At 41.7% G+C, this 27,216-nt stretch overlaps 1 protein-coding gene across 27 annotated transcripts in view; it reads right to left on the bottom strand.

Annotated features, from left to right (window-relative positions):
• The window catches only part of MAPKAP1 (MAPK associated protein 1), a 240,722-nt gene that overhangs the window by 122,463 nt on the left and 91,043 nt on the right, over positions 1-27,216 (bottom strand). For all 27 annotated transcript variants that reach the window (XM_069582427.1, XM_069582445.1, XM_069582428.1 and 24 more), the window contains one exon: positions 1,882-2,054. In XM_069582427.1, the coding sequence (XP_069438528.1) occupies positions 1,882-2,054 (173 nt within the window). The remainder of the gene's footprint in view (positions 1-1,881; positions 2,055-27,216) is intronic.

Genomic DNA, 27,216 nt, shown 5'->3' with positions numbered 1-27,216 from the left:
AAAGACTCTTGAGAGTCCCTTGGACTGCAAGGAGATCCAACCAGTCCATTCTGAAGATCAGCCCTGGGATTTCTTTGGAAGGAATGATGCTAAAGCTGAAACTCCAGTACTTTGGCCACCTCATGTGAAGAGTTGACTCATTGGAAAAGACTGATGCTGGGAGGCATTGGGGGGCAGGAGGAGAAGGGGACGACAGAGGATGAGATGGCTGGATGGCATCACGGACTCGATGGACGTTGAGTCTGAGTGAACTCCAGGAGATGGTGATGGACAGGGAGGCCTGGTGTGCTGCGATTCATGGTGTCGCAGAGAGTTGGACATGACTGAGCAACTGAACTGAACTGATAGAGTTTGTTTATTAAATTTTAAGCTTTTACTTTGAATTGGGGTACAGCTGGTTAACAATGTTGTGATGGTTTCAGGTGAGCAGTGAAGGGACTCAGCCATAAATATACACGTATCCATTCTCCCTCAAACTCCCCTCCCATCCAGGCTGCCACATAACACTGAGCAGAGTTCCATGAAAGTACTATAGAATTTAAATAATCATTTATTCAATTAAAAAAAAAAGAAATTCTTGGGTTTAAATACCAGTTCTACCATTTACAATGTAATACAGAAAAGTTACTTAGCCTCTCCATGCTTTAGTTTCCTTGTTTGTAAACTGTATGCCACAGCTCAGCTCACTGTGTAATCCTGGACAAGTTCCTTTGCCTCTCTTGGTTTCAGTTCCCACATCAAGCAATGTTCTAAGAATTAACTCAGACAACATTTATAAAGTCACTAGCACGGGCTTGTTTCCACTTTATGCTGAAAAGGAACAACACCGTAGCTGAGCCTTGAGTACAGCTGCAGACTCAACCCTTTTCTGAGCCTATGTGATATCTTGGTTGGAAAGGCTTCCTACTGCCTTAGGAACAATAAGGATTATCTTTATATCTACAATTTTTTCAGGAAAAGTGGAAGGCACTGTCAACGAGAACTTGAAAGAAAGATTTAAAGTACAAATTTAATGTACCTAAACACACACACGACAGACTGGACCATTCTAACTCAAACTGCGAGAAGAAAAAGCCTTCATGGGAATCCATTTTCAAAATGAAGGCACCCACTGCATTTAGCCCTACGGCTAGGATGGGCACCTGAAACTAGAGAGGAGGCCTGTCAGACAAGACATTCAAGCATGGGAGGACTAGAGCAGCAAGCCACTTTAGACTTTAAGTTACGGAGAACAAGCACAGAGACTCTGCTTTCAAGCACTGCATTTTTAATGTAACAGTTTAATGAGGAATGGAGTCTAGGGAAAAACTGGACCACTGACTGATAACAAAGAAAACTATAATTCAGATCAAAGGGAAATAATGTAAAAATCACGGCATCAAACAGATTGGGAATCAAATTCTGACTGGGTCTTCTCCCACAGGTGTAAACATCAGCAAAGAACAACTCTGATCCTGAGCCGCCTCCTCTGCTAAACAAGAACTGCGATGCTCATCTCACAGGAAGTGGGAGAATTAAATGAGAAATCAGGTATGCAGCGTCCGGCGCCACATCCATCTCACGATCCCTGCTCAACAAACACGAGTTCCCTCCCGTTACCGTCCACGCCCCTTTTATAAAATCAGCAAGCATCACAGAAGGGTTTGGAAAGGCATTTCCTTGGGTCTGGATTCATAAACTTGGGTCTATTTGGCAGGCAGACTCTCTGAGATAACAAGCCTGAGTTACACGGGCCCAAGATCTGGTGAGCAGCCTGGCCTGGATCAGTGTGGACATCTGGCTCCCAGGCCAATGCCTAGAAAGACTGGCCGGGCCCAGAGGGCAGCACGGGTGGCCAGGAGACAGCCAGAAACCAGAGCTGCTGAGAAAAGGGAGGATTACTTGAGCTTCGGCTCCCGTCCTTCGCTGGTGTACTGCCAGCAGATGAGCCCGATGAGGTCCTGCACCCTGGCGCTGGCCATAGTCACCACCGTCATCGGCAGCAGTCTGTCCTGGCTCGAGTGCAGGGGGAGGTAGACATCGATCTTCTTGGTCGCTGTTGTGCCCACGTGACCCTGTGGACAGAGCACATGCGTGAGGCTAAAGCACAGAGTTCCGGTCATGCAGACCCCACTGGGCTACGACGCCTGCCCTTCAGGACCCGCGCTCTCATTCTTTGGGCACAGACCAACTGATGAGCCTGGGGTGGTCCTGAAGGGGAAACGTTGTTTACAGTTTTAAGAGTTCTGTTGTTTTTGTTTTTTCTAATTTGAATTTTCTGCTGCTCGAATGGATCCAGCTCTGCCAGCAGCGAGGTAAATGAGCACTACAACTAAAATGAACAAATCAGAGTGGTGGGCAGACCTAATGCTTGGTGTCAGGAGACTTGTTCTGCTGCTTACTCAGAGTGACCCTGGCATCAGCTGCCCTCCCTGAGAACTGCTATATCACTCCCTGAGACCTTAGGCTAAGCCGCCATATTCTCTGAGGAAGCATTTAGCAGTACTGGAACCAAGTGCTTTCTTTCTCGGAGACGATGGGGGGCTAACTCCATTATGCAGTACATCTCTTTACTTCACTCATCTGAACTAAAGTTCAAGGGTCTCTGGTCTTATGACTGCCCTAACCGCCACACTCACACTGACCTACATGTTCCTAATCCCTCCTCCACGCCTCTCTCTCCTCCCTCCCAAACCGTCCACTCCCCTCTGGAACTCCTGCACAAATCAGCAAACTCCCCATAAATCATTACTTCTTTTTTAAAAACATTCCTCCACCTCTTTGCCGTAATTGAAACCTGCCAGTCATGAGGATACTACTTCCTCTACTGTCCAGAAGACTGTTTTGCTTTGTTCTTTTTAACCTCCAAACCTTTAAGGCCAGCAGGCAGGGTAGGTATTCTTGGTCCTGCTATTTCCAAACTATTAATTCTCCTTGCTTACAAAAACCCCTGTTCCTTTGAGACCCCAGCCACCCAACTACACCATCCTCTCTCTCTCCTTTCCTGTTTCTGTTATCCACCAGCCTTTGCTCGTCCTGCTCCCTCACTAAGGCCTGAGTTCTTGGACAGTCTTTCCCACCCCAATTCCTGCCATCATTCTAAAAGCACAATCTGTCCAATGCCCAAGGCTCTCAATCCCTAGACCATGTCACTCCCAATGCCTTTCCATCCACTCCTCAAATCACTGATTGTACTGGGTACATTGGAGATTTATAACACCACCAATATCCCAGGTCAGAACACCGACTCACTGAATACACTTTAAAATTTTTAATTAGATTAGTTTGTTTTTAAATTTGGGCCTTGCCACATACCTTGCGGGATATCAGTTCCCTGACCAGGGACTGAACCTGGGCTGTGGCGGTGACAGTGCCGAATCCTAACCACTAGACCACAAGGTGAAAACCTGAATATACTTTAATATACCTCCACCTCATCTATTCAAGAAGTCCCTCAAATTCTGCAACCTATAATCTGTTGAACCAGCTCTTAATTATCTATCAGTCACCCTTATTTCCCAACACCCCACCCCCAGACTACATAGCCATTACAGCCATTATAATCATTCCTTTGCAGATATAATTTGTAAAAATATTTTTACTTATTTATTTGGCTACACCAGGTCTTAACTGCAACACATGGGATCTTTGCTGCCGTGAGCTAGATCTTTTAGCTGTGGCATGTGGGATCTAGTTCCCTGAACAGGGATCAAACCCAGGCCTCCTGCACTGGGAGTGTGGAGCCTTGGTCACTGGACCATCAGGAAGTTCCACAAATACAATTTTAATACGCTCTTACTCCCCTGGACACGGAAGGCAGAGCATCAATCTTGTTTGACCCCAACCGTCTGCATTCCTCAGCTAAACACTGGAGAAAAATCACGTAACCGTACAGATGGATTTTACTTTAAATCCTATGATGATAAAACTCAGACACTCAGCACTGTACAGCAAGCCTACTGTATCTCCTGATCCAACCTGCACCCCACCTGAGAACACTACTGCACACTTCTCTCCTCACACTTCCCACGAACCGTGCCTCTTGACCCTCAGCCCCTGTCCTTCCCTCATGTACTGCCAATAGATGAAAATTGCAGAGGACCCCTGAATGACATGGGTTTGAACTGCAAGGGTCCACTTGTAAGTGATTTTTTTCACTCGATACAGACTACAGTACTGCACAATCCACAGTTCGCTGAATCTGTGGATACTAAACTGCATCATCAAATTTGATTACGTTACACTCCTGTCTGAGTGGCTCCTATGACACTCTGGATGAAATCCAAACTCCATGCAGTGTGCAACAAGGCACCGCAAGATCTGACGCTTGCCTAACCCCCCAGTGTCATCTCCTGCCTTTCTTCCCCCACCTACTTCAGCTACACTGGCCTTCTAGGAACGTCCTGAATGTGTGCCTCGACTGCTTCTTCCCCTCTTAAGGCCACTGCGAGTGCTCCTCAGGTATCTAGGAGGCTCTTTCTTACGACTTTTGCATTCTCTAGCATGTGGCCTCGGGCTGGTTACTTAACTCTTCCTCTTTCTCATACATAAGGTGACAAAGATAGGATGCGCTAGAGAGTTCTTGTGAGGATTGCTACTATTGGTATCCTTATTCAAGGCTCAGCTCACACGACACCTCCTTAGAGAAACCTCCACTGATAATCCTATAGAAAGAAGACCTTTCCACAGTTGACCTCTCACTCTTGTCTTGTTCATTTCCTTCAGAACGCTTAACAATTTGGTATGACATTTATTTGCATGCATCTTCAGTGCATGCCTTCCCCGCTGGCCTCTGAGCTCCCATGAGGGCAGCCGTAATAGTGTTTGCTTTGTTTACTGCTCTGTACACAATGGCTAGCACTGTGCCTGGTGCACAGAGGACTCTCCAAAAAAAATCTGCTCAGCTACAGAATGAATGCATGGATGGCTCAAACGCCTGCTGGGACACATGGCAGGAACTCAATAAATGTTAGTTTCTTCCATCCATCCCACTTGTCCTACTTCTACGGGCCTGTTTCCTGGTAGCAGATGGAGATGGAGGGACTTGAGCAATCAACTGGTTCCATCTTTAACACCCTCTATAGGATTGTATCGATCTAAAGGTGGAAAAAAAATATCAGAACTAGGGTAAGGAAATACATAGAAGCAGTATAGAAGACATTTTAAGAGAAATTCCACTTCTCATATAACCCAGCATCTAATATTAGATCCATAGGGTTGTTTTTTTTCTTTATTGTCTTCCTTCTATGTTATAAACACAAATAATACAAAAGATAATTTTCCTACATAAAGCTCTCTCTCTCTTATGCACACACGTGTACATGCGTGTGTGCACACACACACACACAGTTTTTAGCTTGGAAGTAATAACTTCAATGACTAGCAAAGATGTCTCTAAACAGCATGTGTCATTTTGTTAGGCAGTCAAAGGTTAAAATGAAAACAGCTGCAATCTTTCTGGAGTAGGTTTATACACTCTCTCACCCCTCTCTTCTCAAACTCATTTTCAGACCCCCTAGTTGCTGTCACTGCTCTCCCTTCTTATTTCTCTTTATTCCTCCTCCTTTCTTGGAAGAACTTGGAACTGAAGGGCTATAGGAATCACAGTATCTCAAGATACAAAGATTCAATGAAATGACAAATGTGAACGTACTCTGTAAACTATAAAGTGCTTTAGAAATGCAGTGCAGTGTCTAGAAAGGGCCTAAGTTTCATAATCAGACCCATTTCTATTACTCAAGTCTATTAAAGGTCACATGAGGCCAAAGATGGATGCTGTAGAAGTCCTATTAATAAAACCTATTATTACAATAAGAGCCAACATTTATTTACAGCTAAGCATTAAACTCTGCTAAATGTCTGCCTAAGTTATTTAATTCTCACAATCACTATAAGAGGTAGGGTTCTACCATTACCCTCATAATATAAAAGAGAAAGCCAAGGCTTACAAGGCTACAGTCATTGGCTCAAGATCCCATAACCGAAGTGAAGAGCCAGGACTCAAATCCATGTCTGTCTGACTCCAAAGCCACCACTCTAAACATCAGCACCTCTTTCACTAAAGTTATCCTAAACAGAATCAGTCCCCACTCTCCAAGCCTGGACACCTGTCTCCTGCTCCTTCTCAAAAACATGCCAAAAACACTGCCGTTTCCTCGAGAGGGAGCATTCTAAGGAGCTGCCCAAGGAGAACCAGGGGGGACTGCAACTCTGGAAATCACTACCACTGTCATCTGACTGCAAGGAGTCATCATTGTCTAGGAAATGAAAGCAGATAGTTATATGGTACCCTCTATTTCATAGTGAAATAGCAAGTGTGGGGAAAACTATGAGAATAAATACGGCACATACTTATTAAATGAATAAAGCACTTTATCTTTTTAATCTTCTAATTCCATCTTGAGGCATTGATGACTGGGGAAAAATGCCTTGCACAAACCTTGAAATTATGTATTTTTTAATAAGGAGCCTCTTCAGAAAAAACTCAAAGTGGTGGCAGTTAGCTCTATCTAATAGTCCCTGTGTTGCAATATTTAGAGAGAATCATCTAAAACATAAAACAATCCATCAACATAATAGAAAGTAATTAACTTATTTAAAAAAAAGAAAGGTGACCAAAGGATTAAAAGTATTCATCACACATCAAGGCAAGCAATATTCCAAAGAGCTAACATCTAACTATTAAAAAGCAACTAGCAATAAGCAAAGATCACATCATACAGTTTCACTGTGTGGCAACATATGTGTTTCACAATACAGAAATGGGGAAAGGGAAGCATAATTAGAGCACAAGGGAAGGGTCACAACAGAGACTGGGGAAACTGGTTTAGCTCCACCCTTCCCAGTCTCTCATGCATTCAACACAAACCCACTGGACACCATATTGGGCTCTGAAGACAAAGTTAAGACACAGTGCAGATCTTCATCAGATTCATGGTCTGCTGAAGATCTATACTGTACAATGTGTGAAAAGCTTTAAGAGGGAAAGTACAGGCTACTATGAGAGCTCAGAGGCAACCTAAAGACAGTTCAAAAAAGCCTCCTAGATTAAAAAAAAAAAAAAATTTACCCTTCCATCCAATAGAACCATTAACCCAAGGAAAAGACACTTACTGTATTTCAATACTTTCTATACCAATATACAAAAAAGTGAATATGAATTCTCCCTGAGACATGGGATTTTAATTTTAATTTTCTGCTTTATATTTTTCTGCATTTTCTAAACTGAGCATGGTATTATTTTTATAATTACAAACAAAATATTTATCATTAAATGGCCAAAAAGGAGAGAAAAAGAGCTACTACACAGAGCTTAAGAGAGCTTTAAGTAAGAGAAAGGACCAACTTTGAAAATGTAGCCTATGTTAAGGTACCTGGCAAAATTTATTAAGCACACACTATGTGCCAGTGCTATGACAGGCTGTTGGGAAAATAAGCTGAAAATATAACTCAGACACTTTCAACGGCAGGTTAAGTCATTTTTATTAAAGAAAGAAAAGTAAGAAACTCACATTGAGCTGGCAGGTTTGGAGTTGAACACCTCTCTCTCCAGAGCAGCCCCCAAATTGGGAAATGCCCCTGGTTCAGGTGTCAGAAAGAAAAGTATTCTTGAAGCAAAACTATTCCTCAACACAAACGCAACTGATGAAGACCAACTAGACTTCAGAGTTCACATTACACGGCTTGTCCATGATAGCCTGGCCAATGCAGCCAAAATCTCAAACTCAACATGCCCAAGACCCATTTCCTCCTTCAGCTTCTCTCATTTCATCTTCGATCTCATGTATGGCTCTCACCACCTACTCCATCACTCAAGCTAAGAACCTTAACTCCTTTCAAACGTCTCTGAAATATTTCTCAAATCTTTCTGCCCTAGTTCAAGCTTCATCACTTCTCAGCAAGACCATTGCAGCAGTCTCTTATCTCCCTGTGTCTAAAAATCTCTCCTCTCTCCATATCTTTATTTTCTTACTGCTACTGAAGTGATTTTTTCTCTAATCACTGACCATGCCTATCACACAGAAATAAACGATGGCTCTCCCCAGTGTTAGCATTCTAGTTCTTTAGCAAGATAGTTAATACCCTTCACATTCTGGTCTCAATGTATCATTGCTAAAGTATATTGAAGACAGGTGAAGAGCACAGATTCGTGCTCAGCCAGACCCAGGTTTGAATCCAGGCTCTGCTGCTTTCTTAGCTGCTAGACCGGAGACTTTGGGCAGGTAACTGTACTCCTCAGAACCTCCCTTCCCTTACTTAGAAAAGTAAATAAAATGTATATAACATAGCTGACATATAGCCATGAAACAAAAAGTGCCTCTCTTCTGTCCTTTAAATGCCTCCTTTTCCTAGAAGGTGGAAGACCAAATTAATTTCCCCTTCTCTGCCTCCTGGTGGCTCAAACGGTAAAGCGTCTGTCTATAATGCGGGAGACCTGGGTTCGAGCCCTGGGTTGGGAAGATCCCCTGGAGAAGGATATGGCAATCCACTCCAGTACTGTTGCCTGGAAAATCCCATGGACGGAAGAGCCTGGTACACTACAGCCTATGGGTCGCAAAGAGTTGGACACAACTGAGCGACTTCACTTCTCTGCCTCCTAGCAATCTGACTTGCGCAGCCATATGGTTTCATTTTTTCTACCTACCATTACCATGTCCTTTCCCAGTCTCTCGCATAATGGTACATTATATAAAGGAGAAAACTGTGTCTCAGCCATTTTATATTCTCCTAGGGCAAAGAGTGCAGCAGGGGTGTGGTACCGGCTCACTGAACTGAAAGAAGTCCTCAGACTGGCTTTCAGAATGGGCCTGCCACTCCTCCCACTCCTCTCCTGTCCCAGGCAAACCACCTATACCTCTTCTACTTCCCAGGCCCCTCTTTAGGAGCCCTCTTTCTTCTCTAAAGTATCCCTAGCACCTAACAAGGGTGGGTATGTAGTAGTTCTTAACAGTTACCCATATTGATGGAGTGAGGATGAACATTCTTTTAACACACGATTTTTAAACACCTGCATATAGCATACAAAGGTACTGGTGGGCCCAAACAGAAAACAATCTGTCTCCCATGTAGAGGACCCAAGTTCGATCCCTGGGTCAGGAAGATCTCCTAAAGAAGGGAATAGCTACCCACTCCAGTATTCTTGCCTGGAGAATTCCGTGAACAGAGAAGCCTGGCGGGCTACAGTGTCCATGGGGTCGTGAAGAGTCAGACATGACTGAGCAACTAACATGTTCACTTTCATAAAGGTAAGGTACTATTAACCTATTCCTCTGTTATTAAATGGCTGTTATTACGAATACTATTCTCAGAAACATTCTCTTATATAAATGTTTGTGCTCATATGCTAAGGAGTCGATTACTAGGACAAAGAATATGAATGCTTTGTGGCTTGTGATATATATTGCAAAAGCTCACTTTTTAAAAAAGTGTCTTTATGCCAATCATGAAATATCAGTACTATGAACTGTATGTCATCCAATTAATCATTAGTTTGTAAAATGTAAAGACTTAAAAATTTAAAATAACTTCTATACATGGAATATGAATGGGTATAGAAATGAAATATATAGAATTTGAACATCATGATGAATTAAAATATTATATCTATTCCAGATTTTTCCCCATCTGATCCCATTAATTAAAATAATATACATTTTGCTGCCTATCATAAAGTTAATATCAGAATCATGTACCTGGTAGTTTCCAAAATAGAGGAAGCAAGAAGAACAATAGATGGCACTCAGTTAAAAATCATCTTGAATTCAGAAACATTATATCAAGTGAATTAGCTGAATTAAGGACAGAAGGTTCAGTTAGCAGCACTACTTAACACCAAGGCTTATCAATAATAAATTGAATATCAGACCTCAAAACTGTTGCTAAGTGTTCAATTTCTCTGTCAACAGAAAGGAACAGAGAAAGGATGGACAGCTTGGCTTCTAGAATTAAAGAGACAAAAGGCAGGCAACATTATTCCATTAGTCACAACTGCACAAGCAGATCATTATATGTAATTTTAATGTAGAAATAAATATATCAGTGTATCCAGACAATGTAATGATGCAAATTGATAAAAGGATTATTTGTGGCCTCAAAAGTTAAAACTCTTAAAAGGAATGGCTGCAGTTCCATTCCACCAGTACCTTCTTCCCTAACTCCCTCAACAAGGACCAAAGGATGCTACAGTCTACCAACAGCCTGTGCTTAGTCAGACATGTTGGACTCTTTGTGAATCCATGGACTGTAGCCTACCAATCTCCTCTGTCCATGGGGATTTTCCAGGCAAGAATACTGGAGTGGGTTGCCATGCCCTCCTCCAGGAGACCTTTCCAACCCAGGGATCGAACTCAGGTCTCCTGAATTGCAGGTGGATTCTTTACCGTCTGAGCCATCAGAGAAGGCCTACCAACAGCCTAGCCTTTAATAACATAATATCAGACTTGGGAGAGGGGTCTCAGATTGTCATTACACTGATGATGGTTAGGGGACTTCATTTGATCACAGAAAGGATTTTAAGCAAATTTGAGCCTATTTCTGGCCTAAGCCAAGTTTAATCAACTACGAGAAATTAAACAGGGGTCTATGTGAAGAAGAAACAAAAACCCCAGATTGAAGCATTCTGCTCTCAACAAATGCTGGCTTAATGAGTTCATGGAAAGAACTCACTTTTTTACATACAAAATAGTGGCACTGAACTTCTCAATAGATTTTGTATAAAATTCTATGACAAATCCATTCAGAACCAGGGGCTTGACTCTGTAGTGCTATCTTAACCCTCAATAAATCTGGAATGCTTAAAGGCTATTAAATTAACATTTCCCTGATCTGGCACCTGTAGTCAAGTTAATTTGTCAAAAACATTCCTACAGTTTGTCACTGGACACTGTATTTTCTGACAAGTTAAGTTTAAAATAAAATTGACAAAATCTCATTAATTTCCTCTGAATCACCAACCTTGGTTACATTAAGCTTTTATTATTAAGAACGTCAACTGTCACTCTTTCTTTAACAAGGTCAAGTTCTGATCTGGGTACCTCCAGGATCCTTATTCTATTAATAGGAGCTAGTGAGGCATTGCAGTATGGTGATTAAGAGTGTAAGTTGTGGAATCAGAAAGACCTGGGTTCAATTCTCACTTATTGTGTGTCCTTGGACAATTTTACTTAACCTATCTGGGTCACTATTTCCACAGAGAAACGGTATATTATAAAAGTACCTCTTTATGGAATTGTTGAAAGGATTCAATCAGACTACCCATATAAAGCACTTATCACTGTGCCCAGTCTATAGTAAATGCTCAGCAAATGTTGTTTCTTCATTAAGCTGTCTTTTTCTCCCCTAGATTTAAATTCAGAGACTTGGAAAACACACACACACACACACACACACACACACAAAACCTTCATTGCCATTCATACTTTTAAAACTACAAGGAATTTAAGGGTCATCCCCTTTAAGACATTTTCACCAAATGGTTACCTACGAGCTGTCCTGAACACTTTCCACTGATGAAGTCCCCGCCACCCTCTGAAGTCTGCAGGTAAACAGTTTTGATGGCTAAAACATTTCTTTACACTAGGGGACACTTTCTCTGCAGCTTTTACCCACTGATCTTAGTTCCAGACCTCAGGAAACTGGAAAAACTTCGCTTCAGTCATGTTCAACTCTTTGCTACCCTCTGGACTGTAGCCCGTCAAGCTCCTTTGTCCATGGGATTTTCCAGGCAAGAATACTGGAGTGGCTTGCCATGCCCTCCTCCAGGGGATCTTCCTGACCCAGGGATTGAACCCACAACTCTTATATCTCTGGCATTGGCAGGTGGGTTCTTTACCACTAGTGCCACTGGAGTCCATCTCCATAGACACCCCTTCATATATATATGAGAATCTCCAATAAAATAACTCAGCTACTAAACACCGTGGAATGAGCCAGACTATCTATAACCCTTTTAAAGAGTACAAGACAGCATAGAAAATATCATTTCCATTCTTTTTTCTTAGGCTGATCATTTTCTGATATTTTCTTTCTATAGCATCTATGATAAATATGTGGCTTCTCTGGTGGCTCAGATGGTAAAGAATCTGCCTGCAATGCAGGAGACCTGGGTTCAATCCCTGGGTTAGGAAGATCCCCTGGAGAAGGGAATGGCAACCCAGTCCAGTATTCTTGCCTGGAGAATTCCATGGCCAGAGGAGCCTGGTGGGCTACAACCCATGGAGTTGCAGAAAGTCAGACTTGATTACAGTCCTGGACCTAAAACAAGAAAAGATATTGTTGCTCGCAAGTAAAGATTTTCTCTATTTAAAATAAATCTTCCTTGTTTTTATACTCTGACAGTCTTTTCCCACTTTTGAAAAAAAAAATGCCTAGAGCTATTGTTTCAAACTGTTATCATGTGAAGTTTGAGTAACAGCCTTGAATAATTTTTTTTAAGACATCAACTGAAAGACCAGCTATCATTCATGTTTGAATACCAGTGAGCAATTTTACAAAATGGTGGAAAGGGGTGACAGGGGAATGAAGGAAAAAAAAAAAAAAGAAAGTCTACCCATACTGCATCTGGCATAATGACCATTTACTCTAAGTCTTAAATTCAGAAAGCAGTTCCTGATGCTACCAGGTTTCCCTATCATGGATTCTGTTCACTAGGGACCTCTTTGCAGAGTCTACAGAACTGACCTGGACCTGGCCCTGCCAGCCTTGAGTGGTCTAATGCTGGGCAAGCTCATAACCTCTCTGAAAGTCAATTTCTTCAGCCATGAAATACAGATGAGACTTCTATCTCAAAAGACTCACTGGACAAAGCAAAAATGAAGCACGCTGAAGTTCTCTGTGAACTGCAAATTGTCACATAATGTCAATTAATCTTTATATTGTTACTTACGCTGTTGCTCAGACCAGGCAGATCTTCAACAAAAAGTCCCTTCAAACCAGGTTGAGAAGTGGAGACAACAGGGAAAGATCAGTATTTATGAGAGAAGAGCCATAGAATTCTTTCCTCATTCAGCCTCAGGATGGTTACAGCCTGTACCAGGAGGTGCTCTCACAAGCACAATCCAGTCATCTTAAAGCATAATGGGATGTAAAGTGTCCATTTTGAATTTTCATAGCCATTGTGGGATTCTTTAGATCATTAATGTTACATAGCACTTTGCATTTAATTATACAAACAATGGGTTCTATAATGATGATATTATCAGGGAAAGGTAATTTGCATGAACTAAGTCCCATCACCTAGGGTAAGTTTAGGGACCTCTTCATTTTTAAATCATTTATATAATAAAATCAATATGCTTTAAAAGTAAAAATAGGTTTTTTAAAAACCATAAAGAAGAGTTACATGTTTTAAACTCTATCAATTATCATAATATAATGAGTCTTTTTAAGATTTAATATCAACTTTTAAAATTAAAACTCAATGGAGAATGTATACGTGGCTCCATTACTAGATGATGTATCTCTAGAAAAGGTTACAGTAGAGCCATTATCACCCTCCTAAATTATATGGAAAATTTGGTACAACCCTCCAAGTACCCCAAGGACAATTTAATTCCAGAGATAGTGAAGTATTTGGAGAATATAACATTGTATAAATATTGAAGGAGATAATTCAGGTGCACCTATCATATTCATTTCTTGCAGGGTTTCAGTTGGTTAAATGTTTCAAAAATTTTAAATGTCAACATACAACTTCAGGGACTTTCCTGGCAGTCCAGTGGTTAAGACTCCATGCTTTCAATTCAGGTGGCACAGTTCAATCCCTGGTCAGGGAACTGAGACTTTGCAGGCTGTGCAGTGCAGCCAAGTAAGTAAATAAACAAACTGACTTTACCATTAAGTGAAAGATTCTCTGAAAAATACAAATTAAAGGCCATGCTAGCTCCTTAATTTTGAATAGCTTTTTAAAACCCACACATTTCTGTACTGTAGTAGGTTCATGACTGCTTTATTACTTTAAGACTCAATGTTTCTTGATGATATAATTCAAAATTTCACTGAATCATAATTTAGGAAGTCATAAAAACCTCTTAAAATTAATCTTTCATGCACATCTAGCTTATCCAAAGTTAGAATTTAATTAGATGGCCTTGGCACAAATGGGCTTACTACTTTATTTGCTCAATCAGTGTATGTCTCTTCAGTAATTATAATTAATTCAAGTCCCTGACGCACCTCCTAGCAAACAATGTAAAAACATCAGACAAAATGGAAATAAATAGCTTTATATTTCTCCAATTACAAAATTCACTTTCATCCTCAAAACGCACATGTGAAATAACTGGGAGAGGTGTTACTCTCAACAAGCAAAGGCCACACAAAAAGTCTACACCTCTGATGACAGAGAAAGATGGTTGTCTGCAGCAGAAAATACATTTTTTTTTACACTATGAAAATGGTACAACTGCAAAGAGCCAATTGAGAAAGTCTGCATCTAACAGTTTACAAATACATGTTGAAATATAAACAGGAGCAAGAAAAAGAACTAGACTAGAGATCTCAAGAAAATTAGAGATACCAAGGGAATACTTCATGCAAAGATGGGCACAATAAAGGACAGAAACGGTATGGACCTAACAGAAGCAGAAGATATTAAGAAGAGGTGGCAAGAATACACAGAAGAACTGTACAAAAAAGATCTTCATGACCCAGATAATCATGATGGTCTGATCACTCACCTAGAGCCAGACATCCTGGAATGCGAAGTCAAGTGGGCCTTAGGAAGCATCACTACAAACAAAGCCAGTAGAGATGATGGAATTTCAGTTAAGCTACTTCAAATCCTAAAAGATGATGCTGTGAAAGTGTTGCACTCAATATGCCAGCAAATTTGGAAAACTCAACAGTGGCCACAGAACTGAAAAAGTGTATGTTTTTATTCTATTCTCAAAGAAAGGCAATGCCAAAGAATGCTCAGACTACTGCACAACTGCACTCATCTCACATGCTAGCAAAGTAATGCTCAAAATTCTCCAACTAGGCTTCAACAGTACATGAACCATGAATTTCCAGATGTTCAAGCCGGATTTAGAAAAGGCAGAGGAACCAGAGATCAAACTGCCAACATCCACTGGATCATCAAAAAAGTAAGAGAGTTCCAAAACAATATCTGCTTTATTGACTATGTCAAAGCCTTTGACTATGTGAATCACAACAAACTGTGGTAAATTCTTAAAGAGATGGGAATACCAGACCACCTACCTGCCTCTTGAGAAATCTGTATGCAGGTCAGGAAGCATACTGGACCTGTACGGAGGTCCAGTCAGAAGTGGACATGGAACAACAGACTGGTTCCAAATAGGGAAATGAGTACGTCAAGGCTGTATATTGTCACCGTACTCATTTAACTTATATGCAGAGTACATCATGAGAAACACTGGGCTGGAAGAAGCACAAGATGGAATCAAGACTGCCGGGAGAAATATCAATAACCTCAGATATACAGATGACACCACCCTTATGGCAGAAAGTAAAGAAGAACTAAAGCGCCTCTTGGTGAAAGTGACAGAGGAGAGTGAAAAAGTTGGCTTAAAACCCAACATTCAGAAAACGAAGATCATGGCATCTGGTCCCATCACTTCATGGGAAATAGATGGGGAAACAGTGGAAACAGTGAGAGACTTTATTTTGGGGGGTTCCAAAATCACTGAAGATGGTGACTGCAGCCATGAAATTAAAAGACACTTGCTCCTTCGAAGAAAAGTTATGACCAATCTAGACAGCATATTCAAAAGCAGAGACATTACTTTGTCAACAAAGGCCCGTCTAACCAAAGCTATGGTTTTTCCAGTAGTCATGTATGGATGTGAGAGCTGGACTATAAAGAAAGCTGAGTGCTGAAGAATTGATGCTTTTGAACTGTGGTGTTGGAGAAGACTCTTGAGAGTCCCTTGGACTGCAAAGAGATCCAACCAATCCATCCTAAAGGAAATCAGTCCTGAATACTCACTGGAAGGACTGATGCTGAAGCTGAAACTCCAATACTTCGGCCACATGCGGCAAAGAGCTGACTCATTTGAAAAGACCCTGATGCTGGGAAAGATTGAAGGTGGGAGGAGAAGGGGACGACAGAGGATGAGATGGTTGGATGGCATCACAGACTCAATGGACATGAATTTGAGTAAAGTCCAGGAGTTGGTGATGGACAGGGAGGCCTGGTGTGCTGCGGTTCATGGGGTCCCAAAGAGTCAGAAATGACTGAGCGACTGAACTGAAATGACCAGGGTCCAAGGGCTTCCCTGGTGGCTCAGTGGTAAAGAACCTGCCTGCCAATGCAGGAGACACGAGTTCAATTCCTGGGTTGGGAAACCCAGGGAAACCCCTGGAGAAGGAAAAGACAACCCACTCCAGTATTCTTGCCTGAGAAATACCATGGACAAAGGAGCCTGGCAAGCTGCAGTACATGCAGTCGCCAAAGAGTTGGACACAACTTGGCGACTAAACAACAACAAACCAGGGTCCTATTACTTCTCGTGCATCATCTTATCTAACATGCCCAACATTCCTATGAGGATTGCTCACTGGAATTTGAGATGGTTGGATGGCATCACAGACTCAATGGACATGAATTTGAGTAAACTCTGGGAGTTGGTGATAGACAGGGAGGCCTGGCATGCTGCGGTTCATGGGGTCACAAACAGTCGGACATGACTGAGCGACTTAACTGAATTGAATTGAAGTCACTTCAGTTGTGTCTGACTCTTTGCGACCCTATGGACCAGAGCCTGCCAGGCTCCTCTGTCCATGGGATTCTCCAGGCAAGAATAATGGAATGGGTTGCCAGCCCTCTTCCAGGGATCTTCCCAACCCAGGGATCAAACCCAATGTCTCTTACGTCTCCTGAACTGCCAGTCGGATTCTTTACCACTAGCACCACTGGGGAAACATGGTAGGCTGTTCCAAATCTCTCAGTTGGGAGTGGGTGATGGGGGGTGTGGAGGTAGGAATCAAGATTCTAACCCAGGTCTGTTCCATCTTAAAACCCTCCCCCCTTGGTGAATCCTAGTCCTGAAGAACTCGTGGGGAGGCCTGAATATCTAGGAAAGATCACAGAGGCTGCTGGCTCGTGTTGTGGCCAGTTTCAGAACTGAGGGTCCCAGTCTGAGTTAGAAACATCCCTCTGGCTAAGAAGTGCTGGGAAGGTCAGAATTCCTCCTTGCCTTCCGCTCTGCCCATCACATGCACTTGCAGCTCTTCCAGGGACTGCTGGTCCTAGAGAGGGACACCAGGGTAACAGCTTCCAGAACAGTTCCCTCTTGTGTGCAGGCACAAGGCAGAAACAGTTACAGACTTCCTTGCTGCTGGGTACACAGCAGGAGCTCAATAAATCCTCTCTATGTTTCAGAGAATAAAAACACAAGGGAACACCAGCTCCCTGAAGAGGAGGCAGAACCCTCCACTTCAGTTCTCAAAACGCAGTGGTCAAGTACCAACTCATGGGCCTCAGAGAATCCTCACTCTTGGGTTAAGAGACTCATCAGTAATTGTGAGGTGCAACTGTACCAAATGTGGTTACCCAGCTGGTAGTACCCAAATGTGCATCGATAATGACAAAGCAAGAAAATAACAGTTTGGTCCTTGGAGAGGCAGGCAAGCTGCCTATGACATAAACATGGCACAAGCTCCAACACAAGCCAAAGGTCTGATGAGACAAAGGCCCGTCTCAGGTTGCAATTCTCTGCGGAGACAGGCAGCGCGAGACCCGCTCACTTGCAGCAACTGACAAGCCACCAGGGCCCCAGGGTCTCCAGGGCTTTTCCTCAGCTACCTGGTGTTATTTCCCTCCTGTTCATCCTCAGTCGTAGTCAGCCCAATCTCCTCTGAGGTCCTAACTAAACCAGACACAGGGAGAATCGGGATTTTATCTTATTAAAATAGATATGGCTAATTTGTCTTTTCAAATTCATTTTAAATTAAATTGGATTTCCTTGGAAGGCTGCTAGGTCAGTTCCCCTGCTGCGAATGCAGGACAAAGGTTAATTGCACGCCCTTCACCAGCTCTTCTACTCTCCTGGGCAGCTCTGATAACCTGCCCCGGAGAGGTGGGGAAGGCTTCAGTTTATTGGGCGATAATGTTGCCATTAGAGCCATTTACCATTATGCCAAGAAATGTTTCATTTTTTAAAAACTAAGTAATAAGATACGATAGCATTAACATGAATGAAATGCAACGGTGTTACCAACTGACGGTTAGTTCTTCTAAAATGCTAATCCCAAAGAATAAGAGGGTAACCTATTTGCTTTCCTAAAGGAAGACCCCAGTAGAAACAAACATACACACCCTCCAGGAGCAGACCGCTTTCTGGTTCCTGTGTAAAATTCCATTAACGTTTTCACTTAATTTATCTCATTTAAACTGTCTATGTTCATGAAAATTTAACCCAGTAATTCCCTGTTATACAAAGCATAACAAAGTATGAATATTTAAATACAATGTAAATAAAACACTTTATCAATTATATTTTTGTATTCTAAATTAGTGACTTCACTTAGCATGTCTGCCTTGCACAGCACCATACTATTTTTCAATTAAAGGTCCAGATGTTTCAAAGGCTCCAGTAGGCAACAGCAGTTATGAGAAATGCTTTATCTGCATTGTAATCATTACCACCACATCAGCTCCAGGCTGCATTAACATACTCATGTTTTATTCCTGCTCCCCTTCTAACCGAGCAGGTAATTATACAACATAGCAGAGAAACACAATCCTAAGGGCTGGACAATTTCCTTACAAGCATCCACCTGAGCAACACGTTTTCTTAAAAATTTTGGAGTGATTGTTTAGCAGGAACACACTGATCATTCAGAATGATTTTGTTTCTTTAAAATAAAGAGTGGATCACAACCGTACCAAGACTAGCATCAAATAGTTATTAATAAAATGCAAGATGGCCTGTACATACACACATTTATGTATACTGAAAACCAACTAGAAGTTTGTATGTGTGAAAACCACTATCATTTGTTAGAATCTAAGCCATTTCTTCTCATTTTGAATGCCAGTGTCATCTATCTTTATTCTTACTATCCAAAAATGACAATTCACCTGACCGGAGACTGACCAAGTATAGCCACTATCTCTGTGGCCATCGGATTAAAAACTACACACACACACACACACACACACACGCAGGACAAATGCAATTCTGACAGCTGTAACAAAAAATGCTCTGGCATTTATTATTTCAATAAATGACTCTCCCACCAAAAATATAAAACAATGACCTATGTTATAAGAGATATGTTATGCTTAGTAAACACAGTATAATTTAATGGGAAAATACAGTTTCTCATTGTGAAGAGAACCTCCAACAAAATTAATTTCAATTTTAAAATTATAAACATTTTTATATTTTGAAATATTCCAAAAGGAGATGTCCTAATGAAGATGCTATTCAAAAGATAAATGCCTTTACAAATATTAAAATCTCAGACAGGTCAAATCCTGGCAGGTTACACTTCAGCATCTGAAAGCAGACAGCTTCCGCTCCTTCCTGAAGGAACCTTAGGTGGAACGTTTTTAATACATCACCATGTCACTTTTTAATGTGCCCCAATCTATTAACCACATGGCAAACTAACAGGGATTTTTAAAATATGGGTTTTATGGCTTTGTGCTAGTGATTAATTAAATAAATAGCCACCGTTTCACAAATCATTCCTCTAATTAGTCTCAAACAGACACTTTGCATTCACTGGTGTTACTGCCATCTGAAGCTCCCAGAAGGGCAGGGCTGGTGTGGCATGGCCGCGTGTCTGCACTTTTGGAGCCCACTGTTGCGGCCGCCCCGGCTGGCACCCCACCCTGCCACCCAGAGGCAGAGGTGCCGTCTTCACAGGTGCCGCAGTCAGCTGGAATTTGATTCCAGCTGCTCAGAAAAGATGTTCTCCTTAATTATTCTTCCTCACCCTAAAGGAAACAATGAAATAACAAAGGAATAAAGCACAACTTCCAGCTGCTAAGAGAAGAGATTTCACCAACACAGTTCATGAAGTGACTAAGAAAGTTGGCCACAGTTATCCAGTTTAGGAGTAAGTAGGGTGCAAGGGCAAATAGACTTTCCTTAGAACTCAAATGTGTTAGGTCGTTACCTTGAACTGAGATATTAAGCAATTACTCCCAAATCCTATTATTTAAAAGATACCATTCAAAGTCTGAGAAGAAGGTCACCCTTTTTGAAACTAATAGGAATTCAATCTAGCTTGTTTTAGTAGTATATTTTAAAAGATGATAATTCCTCTGAAAGCAAATTAAACTTGGGAGATAATTTTTAGTGTCAGAAAAAAATCAAATGGGGATATCTAAAGAATCCAATTTCCTTTAGGAAATACATTAAGTAGTTTCCTAATCTTGGTATTTAAACTTCATTAGGAAGGAAGGAGGAGAGGGAGGGAGGGAATGAGGATAGGAAAGGAAAGGAATAGAATGAAAAGAAAAAGAAAGAAAGGAAAAGGGGGAGGGAAGGTGGGAGGGAAAGAGGAAGGAAAAGAAAAGGAGGAGAGGGAAAGGAACAGGCCTTTTTCGAAGAGGGAAAGGAGGGGGGGAAAAAAAGAGGGGGAAATTTAGCAGGGCTAACACACCCAGGTGGGCTGTAGACCTTCCGCAGAAAAGGCTATCCTCATACCTCTTCTATGAGAACCTCTCTAAGAATGGGAGGAGGAAATGAAGTGCTGCAGAAAAGACAAGGACCTTGAAACAAGACACACCTGCACCCTCAGCTAAATCATATAATTCCATTTAGCCTCAGTCTCCTTCCAACCTGTAAAGGATTTTAGCCCCTACTCTCTAGAATTATAGGGACACTGAGATACTGTGGATAAAGCATCTAGCACATTTCCTGCCCCAAAGAGAAGTTCCATAAAGGATGGAGATGGTGACGGCAGTGAGAAATGGGATGAAGGCAGAGCTTAGGTGACTGCAGCCAACACTGCAAATGCTGTTTCAAGTGTGAAAAACATGGACAAAGGCACACACGCTGTACAGGAATACAGAACATGACGTTCACGGCGCTGAAGAAAACCCAAGTCACTGGCGACTAAGAAGAAATGGTGTAGTTGCTCTAACTCTCATCTTTACTGGGCACAGAGATAGGGGAGGGGTGTCTCAGAGATAGTCTCAGATGAGACAGCTCAGGTGGCAGAAATCAGAAAGGAAATGAATGAACTTTCGATTTAGCAGACCGTAATTTGAATTCCAGCTTAACTACTTAAACTTGTGTAAACGCAAGCAAATCTGTTCACCTCTCTAAGTCTCAGTTTCCCCAGCCCAAATTGGAGAAAATAATATACACTTTATAGGGAATCTGGGAAAAATGAATAAAATAGCATACAAGATACTCTGGCATATATTAGACACTCAAATAGTTTCTATTACATTAAGTTACATCACACGAAGTTCTGATAATCATTTATGATCCACAAGATTTTCAATTCCATGTGGTTTCAACTAACATTATATGGACTGGAACAAGTAGCACGAACTGAAAAACCAAGAGAAAATTTTCAAAAATGGAATGAATTATAGTATCAATGCAGGAAGACAACAAAGATATAAAATGTGTTTTTATGACTGGCTCATGATTTCAGCAATACAGAAGCTGATATGTATTAAACACTTCAGTTCAGTTCAGACCCTCAGTCGTGTCCGACTCTCTGTGACCCCATGAATCACAGCGCGCCAGGCCTCCCTGTCTATCATCAATTCCCGGAGTTCACTCTGACTCACGTCCATCGAGTCCGTGATGCCAGCCAGCCATCTCATCCTCTGTCATCCCCTTCTCCTCCTGCTCCCAATCCCTCCCAGCATCAGAGTCTTTTCCAATGAGTCAACTCTTCACATGAGGTGGCCAAAGTACTGGAGTTTCAGCTTCAGCATCATTCCTTCCAAAGAAATCCCAGGGCTGATCTCCTTCAGAATGGACTGGTTGGATCTCCTTGCAGTCCAAGGGACTCTCAAGAGTCTTCTCCAACACCACAGTTCAAAAGCATCAACTCTTCGGTGCTCAGCCTTCTTCATAGTCCAACTCTCACATCCATACATGACCACAGGAAAAACCATAGCCTTGACTAGATGGACCTTTGTTGGCAAAGTAATGTCTCTGCTTTACAATATACTATCTAGGTTGGTCATAACTTTTCTTCCAAGGAGTAGCGTCTTTTAATTTCATGGCTGCAGTCACCATCTGCAGTGATTTTGGAGCCCTAAAAAACTAAAGTCTGACACTGTTTCCACTGTTTCCTCATCTACTTCCCATGAAGTGATGGGACCGGATGCCATGATCTTTGTTTTCTGAATGTTGAGCTTTAAGCCAACTTTTTCTCTCTCCACTTTCACTTTCATCAAGAGGCTTTTTAGTTCCTCTTCACTTTCTGCCATAAGGGTGGTGTCACTGCATATCTGAGGTTATTGATATTTCTCCCAGCAATCTTGATTCCAGCTGTGCTCCTTCCAGCCAAGCGTTTCTCATGATGTACTCAGCATATAAGTTAAATAAGTAGGATGACAATATACAGCCTTGACACACTCCTTTTCCTATTTGGAACCAGTCTGTTGTTCTATGTCCAGTTCTAACTCTTGCTTCCTGACCTGCATACAGATTTCTCAAGAGGCAGGTCAGGTGGTCTGGTATTCCCATCTCTTGAAGAATTTTCCACAGTTTCTTGTGATCCACACTGTCAAAGGCTTTGGCATAGTCAATAAAGCAGAAATAGATGTTTCTCTGGAACTCTCTTGCTTTTTCCAGGATCCAGCGGATGCTGGCAATTTGATCTCTGGTTCCTCTGCCTTTTCTAAAACCAGCTTGACCATCTGGAAGTTCACAGTTCACGTAATGCTGAAGCCTGGCTTGGAGAATTTTGAGCATTACCTTATTAGCATGTGAGATGAGAGCAATTGTGCGGTAGTTTGAGCATTTTTTGGCAGTGCCTTTCTTTGGGATTGGAATGAAAACTGACCTTTTCCAGTCCTGTGGCCACTGCTGAGTTTTCCAAAGTTGCTGGCATATTGAGTGTAGGACGTTCACAGCATCATCTTTTAGGATTTGAAACAGCTCAACTGGAATTCCATCACCTCCACTAGCTTTGTTTGTAGTGATGCTTTCTAAGGCCCACTTGACTTCACATTCCAGGATGTCTGGCTCTAGGTGAGTGATCACACCATCATGATTATCTGGGTCGTGAAGATCTTTTTTGTACAGTTCTCCTGTGTATTCTTGCCACCTCTTTTTAATATCTTCTGCTTCTGTGAGGTCCATACCATTTCTGTCCTTTATTGAGCCCATCTTTGCATGAAATGTTCCCTTGGTATCACTAATTTTCTTGAAGAGATCTCTAGTCTTTCCCATTCTGTTGTTTTCCTCTATTTCTTTGCATTGATCACTGAGGAAGGCTTTCTTATGTCTTCTTGCTATTCTTTGGAACTCTGCCTTCAGACGCTTATATCCTTCCTTTTCTCCTTTCCTTTTCACTTCTCTTTTTTTCACAGCTATTTGTAAGGCCTCCCCAGACAGCCATTTTGCTTTTTTCCATTTCTTTTCCATGGGGATGGTCTTGATCCCTGTCTCCTGTACAATGTCACAAACCTCAGTCCATAGTTTATCAGGCACTCTATCTATCAGATCTAGACCCTTAAATCTATTTCTCACTTTCACTGTATAATCATAAGGGATTTGATTTAGGTCATACCTGAATGGTTTAGCGGTTTTCCCTACTTTCTTCAATTTAAGTCTGAATTTGGCAATAAGGAGTTCATGATCTGAGCCACAGTCAGTTCCTGGTCTTGTTTTTGTTGACTGTATAGAGCTTCTCCATCTTTGGCTGCAAGGAATATAATCAATCTGATTTCAACGTTGACTGTCTGGTGATGTCTATGTGTGTCTTCTCTTGTGTTGTTGGAAGACGGTGTTTGCTATGACCAGTGCATTTTCTTGGCAAAACTCTATTAGTTTTTGCCCTGCTTCATTCTGTATTCCAAGGCCAAATTTGCCTGTTACTCCAGGTGTTTCTTGACTTCCTACTTTTGCATTGCAGTCCCCTATAATGAAAAGGACATCTTTTTAGGGTGTTAATTGTAAAAGGTCTTGAAGGTCTTCATAGAACAGTTCAACTTCAGCTTCTTCAGCGTTACTGGTTGAGGCATAGACTTGGATTACTGTGATACTGAATGGTTTGCCTTGGAAACGAACAGAGATCATTCTGTCGTTCTTGAGATTGCATCCAGGTAATGCATTTCAGACTCTCTTGTTGACCATGATGGCTACTCCATTTCTTCTAAGGGATTCCTGTTTAAACTACTTACTATAGTAACACTTACTACAGATCAAATACTAGACCATATATTTGACCTCTGTAATATTAGTTTATGTAATCCCAAACAACTTAATTAGATAGAGTCAACTATTCTCATTTTAGATGAAATGGAAGCTTGGAGAAATGAAGTTAAGTTGCCCAAAATATCATATGGCTGGTGAAAAAGGGAGCTTTCTAATTCCAGAGCCTGAATTCTTACTTGTCACTTATAATTGCAAAGCTACTTCTTTTACTTTTCATAAAACTGTAAGGTGGGGTGGGGGGTGGGGGGGCAAATGACTGGAATAAATATTTCTCCAAAGTTATATATACAAATGTTCAAAAAGCACATGAAGAGATGCTCAACATCACTAATCAGTAGGGAAATGTAAATCAGGGCTACAATGAGATACCACCTCATGCTCATCAGAATGACTACTATCAAAACAAAAACCAAAAACCCAGAGATAGCAAGAGTTGGCAAGGATGTGAAGAAACTGGTAAACCTGTGCACTGTTAGTGAAAATCTAAAATGGTACTGCAACTGTAGAAAACAAGATGGAAGCTCTTCAAAAAATTAAAAATTAGAATTACCAAATGATCCAGCAATTCCTCTTCTGGTGTACAGAGAAGAATGGAGAGCAAGGTCTTGACGAAATGTTTCTACACTCATGTTACAGCAGCATTGTTTACAACAGCTAATAATGGAAGCAATGCACGAGTCCACTGACAGATGAATGGACAAGTAAAATGTGGTATACAGCTACAATGGGATGTTATTACGCTTTAAAAAATAAGGGAACCCTACAATATGCTACAACATGGGTGAACCTCGAGGCTACTTATGCTAAATGAAATAAGCCAGACACGAAAAAACTGTACGATTCTACTTACATGAGATACTTCGTTCAGTCAGTCAGTCCGTTCAGTGCTCAGTCGTGTCCGACTCTCTGTGACTCACGGTCTGCAGCATGCCAGGCCTCCCCGTCCATCACCAGCTCCGGGAGCTTACTCAAACTCATGCCCATTGAATCGGGGATGCCATCCAACCATCTTATCTTTTGTCGTTCCCTGCTCCTCCTGCCTCCAATCTTGCTCAGCATCAGGGTCTTTTCAAAGGAGTCAGCTCTTAGCATCAGGTGGCTAAAGTATTGGAGTTTCAGCTTCAAAATCAGTCCTTCCAATGAGCACCCAGGACTGATCTCCTTTAGAATGGACTGGTTGGATCTCTTTGCAGTCCAAGGGACTCCCAAGAGTCTTCTCCAACACCACAGTTCAAAAGCATCAATTCTTCAGTGCTCAGCTTTCTTTATAGTCCAACTCTCACATCCATACATGACGACTGGAAAAACCAGAGCCTTGACAAAAGGGACACTTATTGGCAAAGTTATGTCTCAGCTTTTTAATATGTTGTCTAGGTTGGGCATAACTTTTCTTCCAAGGAGCAAGCGTCTTTTAATTTCATGGCTGCAGTCACCATCTGCAGTGATTTTGGAGTCCCAAAATATGAAGTCTCTCACTGTTTCCACTATTTCCCCATCTATTTACCATGAAGTGATGGGACCAGATGCCATGATCTTAGTTTTCTGAATGCTGAGTTTTAAGCCAACTTTTTCACTCTCTTTCATCAAGAGGCTCTTTAGTTCTTCACTTTCTGCTGTTAAGTGTGGTGTTGTCTGCATATCTGAGGTTATTGATATTTCTCCCGGCAATCTTGATTCCAGCTTGTGCTTCTTCCAGCCCAGAGTTTCTCGTGATGTACTCCTCATAATAAGTTAAATGAGTAGGGTGACAATATACAGCCTTGACGGACTCCTTTCCCTATTTGGAACCAGTCTGTTGTTCCATGTCCAGTTCTAACTGTTGCTTCCTGAGCTGCACACAGATTTCTCAAGAGGCAGGTCAGGTGTTCTGATATTCCCATCTCTTTAAGAATCTCCCACAGTTTCTTGTGATCCACACAGTCAAAGGCTTTGGCATAGTAAATAAAGCAGAAATAGATGTTTTTAAGGAACCCTCTCGCTTTTTTGATGATCCAATGGATGTTGGCAATTTGATCTCTGGTTCCTCTGCCTTTTCTAAAACTAGCTTGATCATCACGGAGTTCACGGTTCACATACTGTTGAAGCCTGGCTTGGAGAATTTTGAGCATTACTTTACTAGCGTGTGAGATGAGTGCAATTGTGCAGTAGTATGAGCATTCTTTGGCAGTGCCTTTCTTTGGGATTGGAATGAAAACTGATCTTTTCCAGTCCTGTGGGCACTGCTGAGCTTTCCAAATTTGCTGGCATATTGAGTGCAGCACTTTCACAGCATCATCTTTTAGGATATGAAATAGCTCCAATGGAACTCCATCACCTCCACTGGCTTTGTTTGTAGTGATGCTTCCTAAGGACCACTTGACTTTTCATTCCAGGATGTATGGCTCTAGGTGCGTGATCACACCACTGTAATTATCTGGGTCCTGAAGATCTTTTTTATATAGTTCTTCTGTGTATTCTTGCCACCTCTTCTTAAGATCTTCTGCTTCGGTTAGGTCCATACTATTTCTGTCCTTTACTGAGTCCATCTTTCCATGAAATGTTCCCTTGGTATCTCTAATTTTCTTGAAGAGATCTCTAGTCTTTCCCATTTTACTGTTTTCCTCTATTTCTTTGCACTGATCACTGAGGAAGGCTTTCTTATCTCTCCTTGCTATTCTTTGGAAACCTGCATTCAGATGGGAATATCTTTCCTTTTCTCCTTTGCTTTTTGCTTCTCTTCTTTTCACAGCTATTTGTAAGGCCTCCTCAGACAGCCATTTTGCAGATACTTAAGAGTAGTAAAAATCATAGAGTTAGAAAGTAGAATGGTGGCTGCCTGGAACCAGGGGGAGGGAAGAATGGGGAGTCGTTAGAAAGTAGAATGGTGGCTGCCTGGAACCAGGGGGAGGGAAGAATGGGGAGTCGTGTTTAA

The sequence above is a fragment of the Ovis canadensis genome, chromosome 3 (genome assembly GCF_042477335.2).
Source record: "Ovis canadensis isolate MfBH-ARS-UI-01 breed Bighorn chromosome 3, ARS-UI_OviCan_v2, whole genome shotgun sequence".
In the NCBI taxonomy this organism is placed as follows: domain Eukaryota; kingdom Metazoa; phylum Chordata; class Mammalia; order Artiodactyla; family Bovidae; genus Ovis; species Ovis canadensis.
This window is presented reverse-complemented; position numbering and strand designations above follow the sequence as displayed.